This window comes from Primulina huaijiensis, chromosome 3 (genome assembly GCF_012295235.1).
Source record: "Primulina huaijiensis isolate GDHJ02 chromosome 3, ASM1229523v2, whole genome shotgun sequence".
Classification (NCBI taxonomy): domain Eukaryota; kingdom Viridiplantae; phylum Streptophyta; class Magnoliopsida; order Lamiales; family Gesneriaceae; genus Primulina; species Primulina huaijiensis.
Window position 1 is genome coordinate 22,889,634 of NC_133308.1, and position 17,331 is coordinate 22,906,964.

The 17,331-nt window shown below is 36.8% G+C and overlaps 2 protein-coding genes across 8 annotated transcripts; one reads left to right on the plus strand and one right to left on the minus strand.

The window, feature by feature from the left end:
• Positions 1-4,417: 4,417 nt before the first annotated feature.
• Positions 4,418-11,349, plus strand: LOC140973815 (uncharacterized). 3 transcript variants are annotated; one of them, XM_073436888.1, is made up of 27 exons: positions 4,418-5,119; positions 5,544-5,682; positions 5,790-5,861; positions 5,963-6,034; positions 6,143-6,214; positions 6,332-6,403; positions 6,559-6,630; positions 6,743-6,814; positions 6,908-6,979; positions 7,054-7,122; positions 7,254-7,325; positions 7,435-7,506; positions 7,592-7,663; positions 7,741-7,812; positions 7,895-7,966; positions 8,050-8,121; positions 8,197-8,268; positions 8,338-8,409; positions 8,489-8,560; positions 8,665-8,736; positions 8,837-8,908; positions 8,986-9,057; positions 9,145-9,218; positions 9,319-9,441; positions 9,532-9,870; positions 10,171-10,541; positions 10,679-11,348. In XM_073436888.1, exons 1-27 carry the CDS (start codon positions 5,002-5,004, stop codon positions 11,036-11,038), a joined length of 2,961 nt encoding a protein of 986 aa, XP_073292989.1. In that variant the 5' UTR covers positions 4,418-5,001; the 3' UTR covers positions 11,039-11,348. The 3 variants fall into 3 exon arrangements, with proteins under 3 accessions (XP_073292989.1, XP_073292987.1, XP_073292988.1); XM_073436887.1 differs by having other exon boundaries at positions 4,420-5,119; positions 9,319-9,450; positions 10,679-11,347; XM_073436886.1 differs by having other exon boundaries at positions 9,319-9,870; positions 10,679-11,349.
• Positions 11,350-11,657: 308 nt separating this feature from the next.
• On the minus strand, positions 11,658-17,223 carry LOC140973816 (splicing factor U2af large subunit B). Of its 5 annotated transcripts, none has more exons than XM_073436890.1 (14): positions 17,064-17,223; positions 16,509-16,622; positions 15,768-16,039; positions 15,307-15,420; positions 14,966-15,039; positions 14,290-14,360; positions 14,166-14,210; positions 14,038-14,097; positions 13,649-13,709; positions 13,447-13,559; positions 12,836-13,282; positions 12,452-12,587; positions 12,131-12,198; positions 11,658-12,046 (listed from the first exon to the last, which is right to left on the minus strand). In XM_073436890.1, the coding sequence occupies exons 1-14, from the start codon at positions 17,064-17,066 to the stop codon at positions 11,909-11,911; spliced, it is 1,716 nt and encodes a 571-aa protein (XP_073292991.1). In that variant the 5' UTR covers positions 17,067-17,223; the 3' UTR covers positions 11,658-11,908. The 5 variants fall into 5 exon arrangements, with proteins under 5 accessions (XP_073292991.1, XP_073292992.1, XP_073292995.1 ...); XM_073436891.1 differs by having other exon boundaries at positions 16,509-16,610; positions 17,064-17,214; XM_073436892.1 differs by lacking the exon at positions 11,658-12,046 and having other exon boundaries at positions 12,131-12,339.
• Between the last annotated feature and the right edge of the window lie 108 nt (positions 17,224-17,331).

Genomic DNA, 17,331 nt, shown 5'->3' on the forward strand with positions numbered 1-17,331 from the left:
ATCATTGGTGAAGTACATGAAGGTGTGCAAACTAGGAAAAAGGAGAAGGTCGACTACCGAAAGATGATTGAGCTAGTGTGCATGAGCTCCGAGTACTCCCAGGTAAGTCACTCTTGTTTTGTGTCTCACATTGAACCTAAGAACATTAACGATGCACTAAAAGACGAATTTTGGGTCAATACAATGCATGAAGAACTTGAACAATTTGTGCGCAATGATGTATGGGATTTTGTTCCTAGACCTTCGAATACCAATGTTATTGGAACAAAATGGATTTTCAAAAATAAAACAGATGAATCTGGTAACATTGTTCGAAACAAGGTTCGGTTGGTAGCTCAAGGGTATACGCAGGTTGAGGGGGTGGATTTTGATGAAACCTTCGCTCCTGTAGCCCGAATTGAGTCAGTCCGACTGTTGCATGCCATAGCTTGCCATATGCGCATCAAGTTGTATCAAATGGACGTAAAAATTGCTTTTTTGAATGGAATTTTGAATGAGGAAGTATATGTAAGTCAACCTAAAGGATTTGAAGATCTTCATCACATGGAGCATGTCTACAAGCTGAAGAAGGCTCTATAAGGACTGAAACAGGCTCCACGAGCATGGTATGGTAGGTTGGCTGATTATTTGATCAACTTGGGCTTTAAACGAGGTGAGGTTGATAAAACCCTCTTTATTCAAAAATTGAAGCATGATATTTTGATTTGCCAAGTTTATGTAGATGACATTATCTTTGGTGCTTCATCACAGAAGCTTGTTGATAACTTTGTTGAATGCATGTCATCACAATTTGAAATGAGCATGGTAGGAAAGTTGTATTTCTTCCTTGGATTGCAAGTTAAACAATTGCATGATGGTATATTTTTGTGTCAATCCAAGTATGCTAAGAATCTGGTTAAAAAGTTCTTAAATGATAATTCTAAGCATATCAAAACTCCCATGGGGTGAAGTGAAAAATTGTCTAACGATGATGTTGCCGACGGTGTTGACAACACCATGTACCGCAGCATCATCGGTAGTCTTTTATACTTAACTGCTACTCGCCCCGATATCATGATCAGTATGTGTTTATGTGCTAGGTACCAAGCAAATCCAAAAATATTACACCTAAAAGCTGTGAAACGCATTCTTAGATACATTGCAGGTACACTAGAATTAAGAGTGTGGTACACACAAGAAACAAATACAAACTTGGTAGGATTTTGTGATGCTGACTGGGCCGGAGACTTAGATGATAGGAAAAGCACATCGGGTGGATGTTTTTACCTAGAGAATAACCTTGTGTCGTGGTATAGTAAGAAACAAAATTGTGTATCCCTATCCACTGCTGAATCTGAGTATGTAGCAGCTGCTAGTTGCTGCTCACAACTTGTTTGGATGAATCAAATGATTGAGGATTATGGTTTTCATAGTGACATCATGATAGTATATTGTGACAATTCGAGTGCTATAGACATTTCTAAGAATCATGTTCAACACTCTCGAACAAAACATATAGATATAAGACATCACTTTATTCGAAATTTGGTTGAAAAAGGCATAATTCGACTGGAATTTGTTAGGACTGAAAACAAGCTGGCTGATATATTCACGAAACCTTTGGACTTTGAGAGATTTTCTAATCTTCGGAAGTCTCTCAGCACGTGCGTACAATAATCACACACACATGTTGTCATTGGTGTTGCCAACACCGGTGACAACACCATTTTTGCATGTCTATTTTTAGGATGTTAGGCATACTGCATAATAATAATCATCTTATTTATTTGTGTAAAGTCTGAACAGTGAAGGCAATTTCTGAAAGGTACTCTATGAGTGTTCATACTTCCGATCAAATGTTGATGAGAAAATTATGCTCAATCCAAAGCATCGAGTAGTTGAGGATGTTCATGGAAATCGTGATCTTGTCCAATGTGAAAAAGTGACTTGGAAAATGTGAGCATAAGGAGAAAAACAGAAAAGAGGTAAATAAAAAAAATTAAAAGAAAATGGAAAAAGCTACCTAGAGGAGTCCATTGAAGACCGTTCTTCTAGTGTGAGAGCTACCACTTCTAAGTAAAAATAGTAATGAAAAAAGCTATCTAGGGGAGTCCATTGAAGACCGTTCTTCTAGTGTGGGAGCTATCATTTCTGAATCAAAAGAAAATTTTATGGAAGTTTGAATAAAACTCAGCGGTGTTGCCAAGAGGTGTTGTCAACACCAAGTTCAGACACATCACCATTTATATACTGCCTGACATTTCGGTAATTCATCATATTGGAGGCATATTTAGGACATGCATATTGATTTTTGTTTCGTGAATTCATCATGTGCAGTGACATATCAGTTTTGACCTATGACAGTTGATAAAAACCTTGACTACCTAGATTTTGAATTTAAGTGTATACTTGTGTCAGTGGGTTATAATCGTCGTGGGTTTCACTGGATATTCTTTTGAAATCGTCGTAACACGATGTTGAATCAATTTTACTGTTCGATTTTTGGAAAGAACCATAATTAGTGTTTTGGGTAAATTTCGGAAATATTACCTTTATCGTGTGGATTTTTCGGAGATGAAGGATTGCATCGGTGTATTTTATCTGTTAGAGTAAGCGTATATATGTTTTGTTGTTGTTAAATATCTGATAATTACTCTTGCTTGTTCTTATTTACTCTCGCAATCTTTCCTTGCTCTCGTGATTTCTTTGTGCGTTTTTGTGTGTAACTCCTGATGCACCTTTATAATTTGCTCTCACGTTCTGCAGGTGGCTGAAGATACTGCTGGTGTTGAGTCCGATGTTGTCAACACTGCTGACAACACTGACTCTTTTTATTATGCTGCCCAAATTGAGTTTGTTCTACGACAGAGTCAAAAGGTCAAAGAACATGTGGCTGAGTAGATGATGTTTTTGGAATTTGGCTTACATTCTGGCCAAAAAGAGGGAGTATGAGGACCAAAAATGCAAAGGAATGATGCTGAAGCATCTGGAGTTGCTGAGATTGAATGAATACTTATACTCTGTCTTTAATGTTGTTTTTGTGTTGCTCTTATATCTATTAGCGTGATTAATGAATTTCTCCTTCGTATGTCTTCTTATATTTTCAGGTGTTCTAACGATGGTGTTGACAACACTGTCAACAACACCAGTGCTCTAACATGTTTAATTCAGGGGGAGATGAACTTTAACTCAGGGGGAGACATTCTTTAACTCAGGGGGAGCTTAACTGATTGAGATGCTTGTCAAGATTATCATTTTTGGATGTTTTGTCCAGAAAGGCAAAAAGGAGGAGATTGAAAGGAATATTTTATTCCTTTATTATTTTGATAAATTGATATTATCAATTTATGATTTTGTCTTTCTAGATTATTGTTTGATTTATTTATAGATTATGAAATCTTTCTTGATTTATTCTTATATGATAAGATCTTGGTTGATTTATATCTAGATATTATAGGGTTTGTTTTTAATATTATTTTTATCTCCAAGATATTTTATTCATGTTTAAAAAGAGTTTTATATCTAATGAAAATCTTGTTTCCATATTTTGTAGGACTCTTCTATGGAATAACTTTTAGGTCAAAGCCATAATATAAAGATGTATAGCCTTACAGCCGTACAAGGTTTGTGGAGAGAGAAAAAAAGGCTTTAGAGAGAGAAAAGAGGCTTGAGAGAGAAAAGAGGTTTTGGAGAGAGAAGAGGTGTGGTAGAGAGCTTTTCGTGTGAGCTTTTTGGTGTGACTATTTCGTGAGGTCGGAATAGAGAGCTTTTCACATAGAAGAAAAAATACAAGAGCCGAACTTATTTTGATGAGACGTTTTTGTGTGATCGGGTGATCACTTTAAAGCACATGAGAGCTGCTGGAGTTTGTCTCTGAACACACTCATAGTTCAGAGTTGAAGTTTTTTATGTTGAAGAATTTGTGTGATTGAGTCTCAGATTTACCGTGTTGCCGATTGGTGTTGCCAACACTCGAAGAACAACCCTGACGCAGAGTGTTGGACGAAGAGTGGCTTCGTTTGGTTTTAAGCAACACGCTTTTTGTTTCATGCATCTAGTATTTACTTTGAGTGTTTGATGCATGATAATTCCTTGAAGTGTCAAGGAATTTAGTTTTGTTAATCTCACTAGTATTGTTTTGGTGTAAACGATTTACATATTTTTCTAGTGATTTTTTTTGTCATGAGGCATCGCACAAGTATTCGTACTTGTGCATAATTTAAAATTGGTGTTTATTTATTAAATTTATATTTGTGTGTTAATAATTAATTTCCGCTGTCGTGTTGTGTGCTGGTGTTGACAACACCGAACATAACACCAAATTCTGATACACACAATATCTTTATTTCCTGTACAACATCCCTTACATAGCATATTCTTTCGGTTTATATTTTCATTTTTAGTTATAAGCTAAGGATACTATTATCGTCGTTGAATTATATAAACGTACAAAAAATAAAGAAAGTTTGGGTAACGGCGGTACGGCTGACGGAGGCTGGAAATCAGCCCATCTATCAGCCCCTGACCCGACGACTATTTAAAGTCGCTTCACCGCCGTTTAGCTGTCACCATCCGTACACTGGATCCCCTCTCTCTCCTCTTAAAGCGAATGTCGCAAATGGCGTTGCCTGAGTACCGCATAGTGTTTCTGCAGTGTGTTGTTGCCAAATACATTTAACGCATCTCTGAAACATTATTGTTTCTGCAGAGAACTTACTCGCTCTCCTCTCTTATTGCTCCGCCTTACAGTTCACGCTAAACGCCTGCTTCCTGCAACAGTTCTGCTCCCAAAACTTTCTTGCCGGCGTTCTCTCTCTCTTTCTCCCTGGCGTTTACGGACGCTTTTCGTACGCATTTGCAAGTATTTGATGCGGTTTTGTGGTGACAAACATTCATACTGAAGGTTTGAAGGGAGATATGGATGAGATTTGGTGGTTGGGTGTTGGAAGTTGTGCTGCAAGAACGCATTTTTATTGAGTTTCTGTGTGTCTTTCAGCATTTTTTGCACGTGGGTCTGGGAGCATGGAGGAGGGAAAAGGGTTGTTTATGGAGAGGAGGTGGAAGCTTGAAGTGGGTCTGTTCTTGTATGTGGCGGTGCTCTTGGTTCTCATTCCTCTGGTTTCGTCTCTCAGCAATGAAGGTTATTTTTCGTTATGAACACTGTGTTTGTGGTTCTTTTACTCTTCTTTTTTGGCCTTTGGGGTTTGATGGATAACATGGTTAATCTTTCTAAAGTTAGCCTTTAGCTTTCCGCTTATGAAGAACGTGACTTTAGGCAGTGTTCTACCTTTTTTTGTTGTACTACTTACATTCTCTGTTTGCCGTAACGTAATTTGAAAGTTCGGAATTTTGAATTTTTTGGTAGCAAGTTATTTGTCTCTCTTTTAGACACCGAAGATTTATGTTTTCTTACTTTCATTTCCTTTGTTTGGTTTTGGAAATGTCTGGAAAACTGTTGGAGATATATGCATTTATAACATTCAAAGCTATTTCCAAAATGCTCGATAATTAATCCTTCCGGATGAAGTTTTTGTTCTATCCTAATTTGTGACTGACGTTCACAGGCGAAGCATTGATGTCCATTAAAGCTTCTTTTAGTAATGTGGTTAATGTACTTTTGGATTGGGATTATGTTCAAAGTGAAGACTTCTGTTCATGGCGCGGCGTATCTTGTGGCAATTTCAGCACTTCTGTGGTAGCCTTGTATGTTTTTTATTTTTATTTTTAATGAATATAAAGATTACTCGGCTATATGCGGTTTCATGTGAATTCTACTGAATCTGACTTGTATTATGGATTGTTATATGAAGAAATTTGTCTAATCTGAACTTGGGTGGAGAAGTTTCACCAGCTATTGGGGAACTGAAGAGTCTTCAATCCTTGTAAGATCTTTACAATAAAAATAGTGAAGCTCTTCTTCTCTGGCAACTTCTATTCATGTCATTTAACTCTGTCGTGCACTTGTATGCGCTTGATTTTGCAGAGATCTTCAGGGGAATAAATTAACTGGTCAGATTCCAGACGAGATTGGCAACTGTGTTTCTTTGATTCTCCTGTAAGTTTTATGTGATTCTTGGTAATATTTTTGAGGTTTACATTTAGGTGTTTTGAAGCCACGGTTGTCCTTGCCAATTTTACTGAAGTTTAAAATTTCGTATTTCAGAGATATGTCCAATAACTTGCTAGATGGAGATGTACCTTTTTCAATCTCTAAGCTTAAGCAGCTCGAAGTACTGTAAGTAACTGTAACTTCTTAATATTATCTAGTTCTATATGGCGATCATGGATTTTTTTGTGTATCATGTGAGATTTTAATGTTGGTCATGGGTTGATATGATGTATGATCTGACAGGAATCTAAAGAACAACAAGTTGACTGGTCCAATTCCTTCAACATTAACCCAAATTCCTAACTTAAAGTCACTGTGAGTGGGCTACATGTTAAATTATCAGCAGCGAAAAATTACTTCAAAATAATTTAATTGGAAGTTTGCAGTTATATGTAGAAATAAGTGATTTTAAGATGTTTTTATTTGTGCCTGTGTAATGAGATTGAACTTTGTTTTGTGGGTGTTCCTAGAGACCTTGCTCGAAACCAGCTTACCGGCGAGATACCAAGATTAATCTACTGGAATGAAGTACTTCAATATCTGTAAGAACTGTGGCTGGATTCTTTACTCTCCAGTCATTCTTCTTTCCGTGTTACTTTTTTTTTCCTAGAAGATTCCTATTGGGTTTCGTTTATCATAAATTTATTTCAACAGTGGCTTGCGAGGAAATTTGCTTACCGGCACATTGTCCCCTGATATGTGTCAATTGACCGGCCTTTGGTATTTGTAAGTACATGTGCTATTTTTCACTTTATTTTAACTATAGCACTGCAACCAGTTGTTGCCAGAACCAATATTGAGTTTTTTCGATTATTGCAGTGATGTAAGGGGCAATAACCTGACTGGAACTATACCAGATAATATTGGTAATTGCACAAGCTTCGAGATCCTGTAAGTTCTTGACAAGATATGTTGTAGTTTATTGGCACAATTTAGAACAATGATTTAAATGTTCACGGTGTCAGAGATATCTCATATAATCAAATCACTGGAGAGATTCCATACAATATCGGGTTCTTGCAAGTAGCGACTCTGTAAGTTTATCTGGGTTGATTCTATGTGCATCTAGAACAGTATGTTGCAAAAATCAAAATGTATCCGTACAGTGCTGGCATCATCCGACGGATGAACTGATTATCCATGTGACTGGTTGATTTCTGGACAGGTCCTTACAATGGAATATGCTAACCGGAAGGATTCCTGATGTGATAGGTTTGATGCAAGCACTCGCAGTCTTGTAAGCATTGAAATTCCGATCAGAACTTGTTTTTCACCTACGAAATAGGTCTTTGATCAGTTTTGCAGGCATTTTTAAATAATAAAATTTATCTTGATTATATTTTCAGGGATCTGAGTGAAAATGAATTAGTTGGACCCATTCCTGCAATTCTTGGAAATCTTACTTACACCGGGAAGCTGTTAGTTCTGGACTATCTGAATTTTTGAATTGCCGAACATCTCTCTTTTTTTCCCCTCTTTATCAGTTTTACTTCTCTATTTCAGGTATCTTCATGGTAACAAACTCACGGGGCCTATTCCACCTGAGCTGGGAAATATGACAAAGCTTAGCTATTTGTGAGAAATTCTTAATGTAAAATGTAGGAGTTTTGATATTTTCCTAATTTGCATTGTTAATTGATGTAATTTTCTAGGCAATTAAATGGCAACCAACTTCTTGGAGGTATACCCGCTGAACTTGGGGATTTGGAACAACTCTTTGAATTGTGAGTCCTTTTTTTATTTAACTGGCTTATTTTCTCCTCTTTACTCTTTTGAACCAACTGGTCGTGAATCGCTGTCTGCTAGAAATCTGGCTAATAACAATCTGGAAGGGCCCATTCCTGAAAATCTCAGTTCATGCACGGCATTGAATCAACTGTAAGACTGGATTCATATTTATTTTGAACATACTCATTTCAAAACATTTTTGAATCATGTATTTTCTTATCGGTTTTTTTCAGAAATGTGCATGGCAACCGTTTAAATGGATCCATTCCATCTGGGCTAAAACACCTAGAAAGCTTAACATATCTGTATGTTTTCATCTTATAGTTGTTTTTTCACCATGTATCATGTACAAATGCTGAAATTATGTTCTTGATCTGCAGGAATTTTTCCTCCAACCAGTTTCATGGTTCTATACCTGTTGAGCTTGGGCACATTATCAATCTCGATACATTGTGAGTTTCAAGATTAACCTTTTACAATTGATGTCTTTGGGAATCTTTGCATGACGGCATTTTTCTTAGGGACCTGTCGAACAATGATTTCTCAGGATCTCTTCCTGCATCTGTTGGTGATTTGGAACACCTTCTTACTTTGTAAGTTGTGTATATAGTAGTAAAATAGATTATTCTCGTCATGGTATTTAAATCATATGCAAACTCTGTTAATATTTAGGAACTTAAGTCATAATCATCTTGATGGATCCATACCTACTGAATTTGGGAACTTAAGGAGCATTCAGATTCTGTAAGCTTCTATTTAAAAAGAAGTTTTATTGTAAATGTTAATTTGCCCAATACTACCCGTCTTTTACTAGATGTGGTATATTTTACTTGCGAATTGTTTTGTAGGGATTTGTCGTTCAACAAGTTGTCAAACAGCATCCCTGAAGAGTTGGGGCAGCTGCAAAATCTTGCTTTTCTGTATGTTTGTTTTCTTAACTTCATCCTTTCTCCCATGCAATCACTTGTAACTACAGCTTGAATGGTTATATGCCTTAGGCAAGTTGCTCTGTGTATGCAGCATTCTAAATAACAATTATCTAACTGGAAGAATACCTGATAAACTTAGCAATTGCTTGAGTCTTGACAGACTGTGAGTTCTATCATTTCATTGTTTGAAGTCTTCATTTTTCCAAGTCTCTTAATGTGACAAAAGCTTCTTGTGTTTAGGAATGTTTCTTATAACAACTTCACTGGTTCAGTTCCGCTTGGAAGAAACTTCTCTCGTTTTCCACCTGATAGGTAAGATAAAATAAATCAACTCTGGGAGTTTACTGTTTCTCATTGTCTTCGTTATCTTTGTGGTCATCTTGATCTTTTGTTATCCAGCTTCATTGGGAACCCCTTACTGTGTGGTCACTGGTTGGGCTCAATATGCTATCCATACCCCCCAAAATCCAAAGGTAAAACATATGATTTGATACTACTGATGTTATTGCTTAATTCTTGTATATGTTCTTACTCGATCTTAACACCTACTGTTACCTTTGATCTTTATAATAGCCATGTTTTCAAGAACAGCAGTTGTTTGCATCACACTGGGATTTATTACTATGTTATCAATGATCGTAGTTGCCGTATACAAGACCAACCAACCGAAGCCATTCACAAAGGGCTCTAATAAGAGTATGCAAGGTCAAGAGGGGACTATTTTTATCACTTCTGTTTTTCTTTCTTTCTTTTTTCTTCTGTTTTTCACGTGTGTTTTATCAACAGGTTCATCAAAACTGGTTGTTCTTCACATGGATATGGCTATTCATACATACGAAGATATAATGAGACTCACTGAGAATTTGAGCGAGAAATACATAATTGGATATGGAGCTTCAAGCACAGTATATAAATGTGAACTAAAAAATTCCAGGCCTACTGCTATTAAGCGACTCTATAATCAATATCCTCACAACTCACGTGAGTTTGAGACTGAGCTTGAGACTATTGGCCGCATAAGGCACAGAAACCTTGTCAGCTTGCACGGTTACTCCTTATCTCCCCAGGGAGATCTGCTCTTTTATGATTACATGGAAAATGGTTCTCTTTGGGATCTCCTTCATGGTTAGTAATTTCTCTTCAATTTTACTTGTAATAACACACTAATATTCGCTACAAACACTACAAATTTGGGTTTCCTCACTCATTCTTAGGAATTAAAAGATTAACATGTTGTCACTCATCTTTTTCCTGTTAGCAATACTGGTCATACTACTTGACCTTTGATCAATATGATCAGCATCATGAAAATCTTGTTTTCTGCTTTATCTGTCTATTTCAAAGCACAACTAGCGTCTATATTTCATGTTTTCAAATTAATTTTAAACGATTTAAGTTCTGATATTTGGCTGATATTCATGACAGGTGCATCGAAAAAGGTAAAACTTGACTGGGAAACTCGTCTAAAAGTTGCTATTGGTGCTGCACAAGGGCTAGCTTACCTCCACCATGATTGCAACCCCAGAATTATTCATAGGGATGTGAAATCATCAAATATCCTACTTGATGAAAATTTCGAGGCCCATCTATCTGATTTTGGAATCGCAAAATGTTTACCTACAGCAAAAACACATGCGTCTACATATGTTCTTGGAACAATAGGGTATATCGACCCAGAGTACGCCAGGACTTCCAGGCTAACTGAAAAATCGGATGTTTATAGCTTCGGCATTGTGCTTCTCGAGCTATTGACTGGCAAGAAGGCTGTTGACAATGACTCAAACTTGCATCATCTGGTGACATTATCTGTTCCCTTTTTTATTACCATTTTTAGTTATATAACTTGATCATGTTTAACTATAATCACCTCTTAACTTTTAACTAATACCAGATCTAATTATCTGATAACCTTGTCATGTGCTATATATTTCAGGTGCTGTCTAAAGCAGACGACAACACGATAATGGAAACCCTCGACCCTGAAGTATCAGTGACTTGCATGGATTTATCTCATGTAAGAAAAACATTTCAGCTGGCGTTGCTTTGCACGAAACGCCACCCATCCGAAAGACCAACCATGCATGAGGTTTCAAGAGTTCTGTCATTCTTATCACCACCTCCGCCATCAAAACCTCACTGGACTCTTTCAACAAGAGTCAACTATGCACAGTTTGTGATCGGTCACGGACAACCCCATTTAGAAACGCCTCAGCAAGGCGAACCAGAGAACGAGTCATCAGATTCCCAATGGTACGCAAGATTTGGAGAGGTGATATCCAAGAACAGTGTTTAAGGATTTGGTTTACCTTCGTTTTTTGGTCCATTTAAGGAAAAAAGTGAATGGATATTGTGGATTTCACTTAATTGTTTTATGGGCTTGATGAGAGGATTTCAAGGTTAATTTGTAAAGGGAATTGCTAGCTGTTGACACAATTGTCCGAATGCATGGAAAGTTTAGTTTAGTTCTTTGTTTTCTGACCATTGCACCAGAACACATAATTTCGCTTATACTGTCGTTAATTTCGTGCAATTGATTTCACTTCCTCAAATGTGTAATAGGGATCATCCATGTGTAGACATTATTGGAAATATTTGTATGGTCTCTAATATAATTCTGGTATTCTGTTAATCAATCCATTAATTCTTGGTTTATTTTATAATATTAGAATATATATAATAAAATAACATTTAAAAGGTTAAGAAAATAGAGTTATATGTCATGGTATGTATATTAAATATAAAGATCATGGTCCGAATAATCTCTAGTTAGTTCTATGAAATAATACATTGATTTGGTTTCTTTAGTTTATATTCGGAATTATATCTAAGTAGATTTGATTTCCGTAATTTATTCATTCTTCTCATGGGAAGGTTTAGTTTTAGTTCAATTTCGATCAATTTAATACATCATATTCTATATAAATAACGTTATAATGGGTAAAACTATTATCATTGACATCGATAAAACACCCTGCCTAGTTCAAAATCAAGTCCTCGAGCTGATACAAAAGGTCTTCCCAACAAAAGAGAGGCGAAAAAAAAAAGGAAAAGGGGAAAGCGAGCATAGAATCAATAGAATAGAAATAGATGGGCATCGGACATTAATTTTGCAGTGTATCCAAAACCTCGATACGACTTGAAATGCAGAGCGAATGACTACAAACTAGCCATCATACACACCCTCGGAAAACTTGTTCTCCGGATAGAAAACTGCCACAACTTCTTTTCCCCCGAATTTTCTTCCGTGCAGTCCTTGTCGAGCTTTCGTAGCACCTTCAACGTCCTCGTACTCCAAGAACACCTGAACAAAAAAAATGACGTTTTTTTTAATAAACACAAATGCAACGAGATAATAAATGCACAAAAAGAATTCTCAGAGGTCAACCTTTCCAACACCTGGAGCTGGTTCGTTGTTGGGGGGTGGGCGTGGGATGATCACATTTACAAGAGTACCTGCGTAATTTAAAATCAAGGGCTGAGACACTTGTTTTTGCATAAAAAAGGAAAGTAGGTCGGGTTTTGTTTAAATATAAGGTTCTGGAATTTTCTGTGTGGTGGTGGCTTCTGCTATGCAGAATATAGGACCCGAGAACACTGTAAAACAGAGAGTAGAACACAAAACGAAGAGACATTTAGCGTAGATGAAGATTGTGAACATTGAAAGTTCGTGAGTCATAGAAGTCTAATGGTTATTGAAGAAGATTACCAAATTTTCCACACTCAATTTTCATGTCCTCTAAGATATCTTCATAGTCGTCGTCGTCATTGAGCTCCTCTGCATTAACCACCTCCGTAAGGCACAGAACCTTTGTAGCCAGTACACTGGGTTGTAACATGAGTTTCTGCAATTTGGAGCCGTAATTTAAGCTGGGCATATGCTAAATAAATTATCACAACAGAACAAACACCAACAGTAAGGGAAGACAGTAAAATATGCCAAAAACAAAACAAAGGTCTGCTCTTCATACAACCAAATTTCAGGATAATAAAATTGATTTTGGCACTGTAAAATGTCTAGACCTGTAAACTGTACAATTTTTTAGGATGGCAATATCAATTTAAAAAGACGAACAAAATATAATCACACTACCTGCAATGCTATTTGTTGTTGGGCGTGCAATAATACACACTCTTGTTCAGGATTAGGTTGAGATGTACCCTGGTTAGCACGCCTAACAGTAAGAGTTTTATCGCCCATTTTTATCCCATTAAGTGCTGCACAGGCAATATCTGTAACTGATAAATCCTGGTAAACACAAAATGCATAGCCTTTGGAATTCCCTGTTTCTCTATCTTTAACCAGATCAAAGCCTCGGAGATGTCCGAAAGACTCCAGCAGCTCCCTAACCTGCCCTTCTGTAAAATAATATGGTAACCCACCAACAAATATACGGTCAGGACCCTCAAGACCCCCAGCAGATCCTGGTGTCAACCCAACAGCTGCGAGATTCAGATTGGGGCTAGGTTGACTAGAGCCTAGAGTCGCAGCCAACGAAGGGTTGTAATCACTGGGTCTTCTCACTTTAACAGGAGCACCCTGAACAAACGAGCAGAAAAAATGTGCACTAATGTGACAGAATTATGGTGACGAATGTAGAGCATCAACTATGACAATACCATTGAAAAGATATTCAAATAGAACTCAATAACTCGATTTAATAAGCCCCGCTAAACTTAAAAGGTACAAAAGACGCTCAATACCTCAAACATTATTCCATCTAATGCCATAGCATTACTAGCCTCTTCGACAGATCTCATTTCCACAAAAGCAAACTTCTTCTCATGGTTGATGTAAACATTTACAACAGCATCCCCTGGAATGAAACAGAACAATTTTATTCATCGTGACTCATTTTTCAGAATAAATAAATACAGGAAAAAATCATAATTTCAGTATATCAACCTGGACCAGCGGTGTTTCCTCCAATTGCTGACATAACATGACTAAAGTAGGTTGCCACAGACTGCCATCATCGCAAAAGTAAAAGTTAGTAAAGAGGCAAATAAATTCAAAGTCTATATATACATAATATAAGCTAATCAGCCTACAGCTCAAAGAGCCATAGCAAGGGTACATGTAATTAACTGCCACAGTCTATTCATTAGCAATGAAATAGATTAATAGAATATGAAAAGAAAAAGGACATTTATCTAAAGATGGTCTGGTGTAATTATTTGAAGTTCTAGAAAAAGGGAGTCACTTTACAAACATCTATAAAGTGCCAAAGACAGATTGCCATATATCCAACTACTGGCCAAATATGACAAATACATCGAAATGGAGTACCCTACCTGTTCATTCGCAGATGGAGGAAGTCCACCAACATAGACTCGTCTAGCGTGTCTGGTAGCCTGATAAGACTATTTCATGACACTAAAATCCAAGATAACACATTAAAAAAATAAATAGAAAACGCAACCTGCTGAGTCATTGCCTGAACGGGCATTAGGGGGAGTGCTCCAAACTGCAACAAAGTCAAGATTAATCTTAGAAGCTGAGTTATAGAACTTGATACAGGAACATTGAAAGAGGTGGAAAAAAACCTGCCCAGGTGCCAAAGGTAACATATTGGGAAACATTCCAGGAATGGTCGGAGTGGTCCCAAGTATCTGACCTGTAGAAGCTAAACCAAGTTACATCTCAAGAATTTAAGAGGTGTACCCTCCTCTTACTCTTAAACAACAAGAGTTATCGAATTCTATAATGTTTTTTCACGCAACAAAAAAAAGCATTTATTAGACCAACTATCATCTTGGATATAAACATATCTATGAAGGAAAAATGGCAATCTATTAAAATTGGTTACAAAAACTGGTAAGCATGCAAATCCTGGTTGAAGATGGACAAGACCTGTATTTGTTCTGCCTTGTACAAAAAAGCTACAGAGGTCTGCTCAAGCTCATTGTCAGCACAGTGGGGCAAGTAGCCCAACATTGCCTTCTTAGTACATAACTTAGGACATACAAAACAAACAAACAAACACCAAACACAACAAGAAACCAAAACCCTCTCAGTTTCAATTACCAAGCAAATAATTAAAGGAAAACCGAATAGCCAATCTACAGAAGAATGCTCCATATCAAGATATATACAAATTGAGGAACTAAGTACGCTTACCAAAATGAAACCATGTATTTGATATGAACTTTCCACACTATATCAAGGGAAAGAATAATAGTTATCATAATTGACATCATGGCAAACAATTGTTGCTTGTACCTGCTGCATTAGCCGCAGCAGAATTCGGAAGCAATGCAACAGGAGGTGCCATGTCAAAGCCACTGGTCCTTTTGCTGTAAATATATATTCATCAATGACAAGAATAAGAGCTATAGATGATAACGGTGGAGATTTTGATCAGTGAATTAAGACCAATGAATAAACTCGATGGAAATTATGAAGATGCAAGGTCGAAATCTGGATTCGTACACTATTATGTATTGCAGATGAAGTGAATGGGTTAAATTTAGTTATAAAGCTCATTAAGATCATAATATGGAATGTTTTAATAATTCTATGCTATTAACACGAAACTGAGGAAGATAACAATCACAAACTACCTTTTAGACCGTGAAGGAGATCGGGACCCTGATCTATGGTCCGATCTAGGCTTGGAGCGAGACCGGGACCTATGCTTGGGTTTGTCATCCCTATCTTTGTCATAGTCTCTCCGCCTGCAAGCCCATAACAATACCAGAATTAGAAAAATAACACTTTGTTAAAGATGGCTTAGAAACAATAGTTGCAAGATTATTATAAAGGACAACATAGTAACATCTAAGCAGCAATGCAGTATCGAAGGTGAATGTCAGTTAACAAAAGCGCCTCACACGTAACTTTCAGCTAGTTCAAGTAACTCGTTAGCTAAAAGAATGAGCCACACATTTTTCCTCAGCTAAAATATCATGTGACAGATAGGAAGTAATACTGGATTAAAAAATTCAAAACAGTATGCAAATAAAAGAAAACAGACAGAGGCTAAAAGTAATATAAAACAACCAATAAGTTAGAGTTTCTCCACCTCTCATAGTCTCGACTTTTATAATAGTCATCATCATCAATTCGATCCCTGGTTCTCTCCCTCTCCCTTCTCTCACTCCGATCCTTGTGACGGTCTCGATGATGATGATCACGATCACGGTCACGATATCTATCTTTGTCTCTGTCCCTGTCCTTCTCCCTCTCTCTCTCCTTGTCCCTGTCTCGGCCCTTATCACGACCTCTTTCCCGATCCTTATCCCTGCTTCTGGCGGACTCCCTCTCTCTATCTTTTTCATGGTCGAGAGAAGTATGCTGCATAAAGCACCCTCATAAATAATGAATCATAAACAAGTGAAATCAACAAATCATTGAAAAGATCCATAATAGTATTATTAGTATATATCTTTCTTTTCCAAACATCACAACAAATTTCAATCAATTGTTGGGAAATTACGAAAAGAATGTCATGATTATGAAACACCACATTATGAATTGATGGATCAATTATTGATATCTAAAAGGGATAGGTCAGCTATTAACAAATGATATAAGATCGACATTTGTTGCACGGTCACCGAACAAAATGTTTTCATGGTTGCCTAAATTAGGGGATTAATAGGTTGGCCAGAAATTTTGAGATTCAAACTTTTCAGAAATCGAATTCTAATATATGACTAAGCCTCCAACCACAATTAGCTAGTATATAATAGACTTTTCTTGTATGTCATATTGTCCACTCAAAAACACGTGCTGAAATAGTGACATTGTTAAAGTCACATACCCTGGAATTTGGGCTCGATGATCCTTTGTGAGCTGGTTGCTGCAAGCTTGCAGCTTCTGGTGAGTCCATAGGAGGTGGAGAGTAGTAGTTCCCAGCAATTTCCTGAGTCATCATCTAAGTTTGTGAAGTAAACATCAATAAGCCATTGGCCCATGAAGTTCAGCCAATGACACTCAAAATAAAGTTTAATATATCCAAAATCGGATATAATTATTTCAACTTATCATCCCAAATCTTCAATTATTTAACACAAAAGAATGTCCTAATAAATGACAACACCTTTCGCATACAATTAACTCGTTTCAAAAAAGACCAGAAATTTCAATCATAAAACCAAAATAGTCAGAGAAGCGCCAATTTACTCAATTTCATGTCGTGCACACAAGAAAGGCTTCTAATCCAAAAATTAGGGTCAACTGAATTCCAGAACCATGAGGTGAACAAAAAAACTAAACAATCCATGAAAGATAGGTCCACAAGTAGATTGAGAAGCAAAGCACATACAGAGACGCACACACGCGTGCATACAGAGGGAGAGAGAACGGGGAGGCGTACCATTACAGAAGCCGAATTTGGCACCAATTGAATCGCACTCTTTTTCAACGCATTCGAAACCCTAGTTTTGCGTTTTCTAAGATTCTGCGTTAATCTTCAAAATTTTGCGATCTACGGGTTTTAAATAACACATATTTCTTCCTCGTTTTCCACTTTTGCCCATCGCTGGACAATATTAATTTTTATTTATCGTTAAATATATCTTTTAAAATATCTCTAATTAACTTATTTTAATATAAATATATGAATAAAATAATAAATAATATAT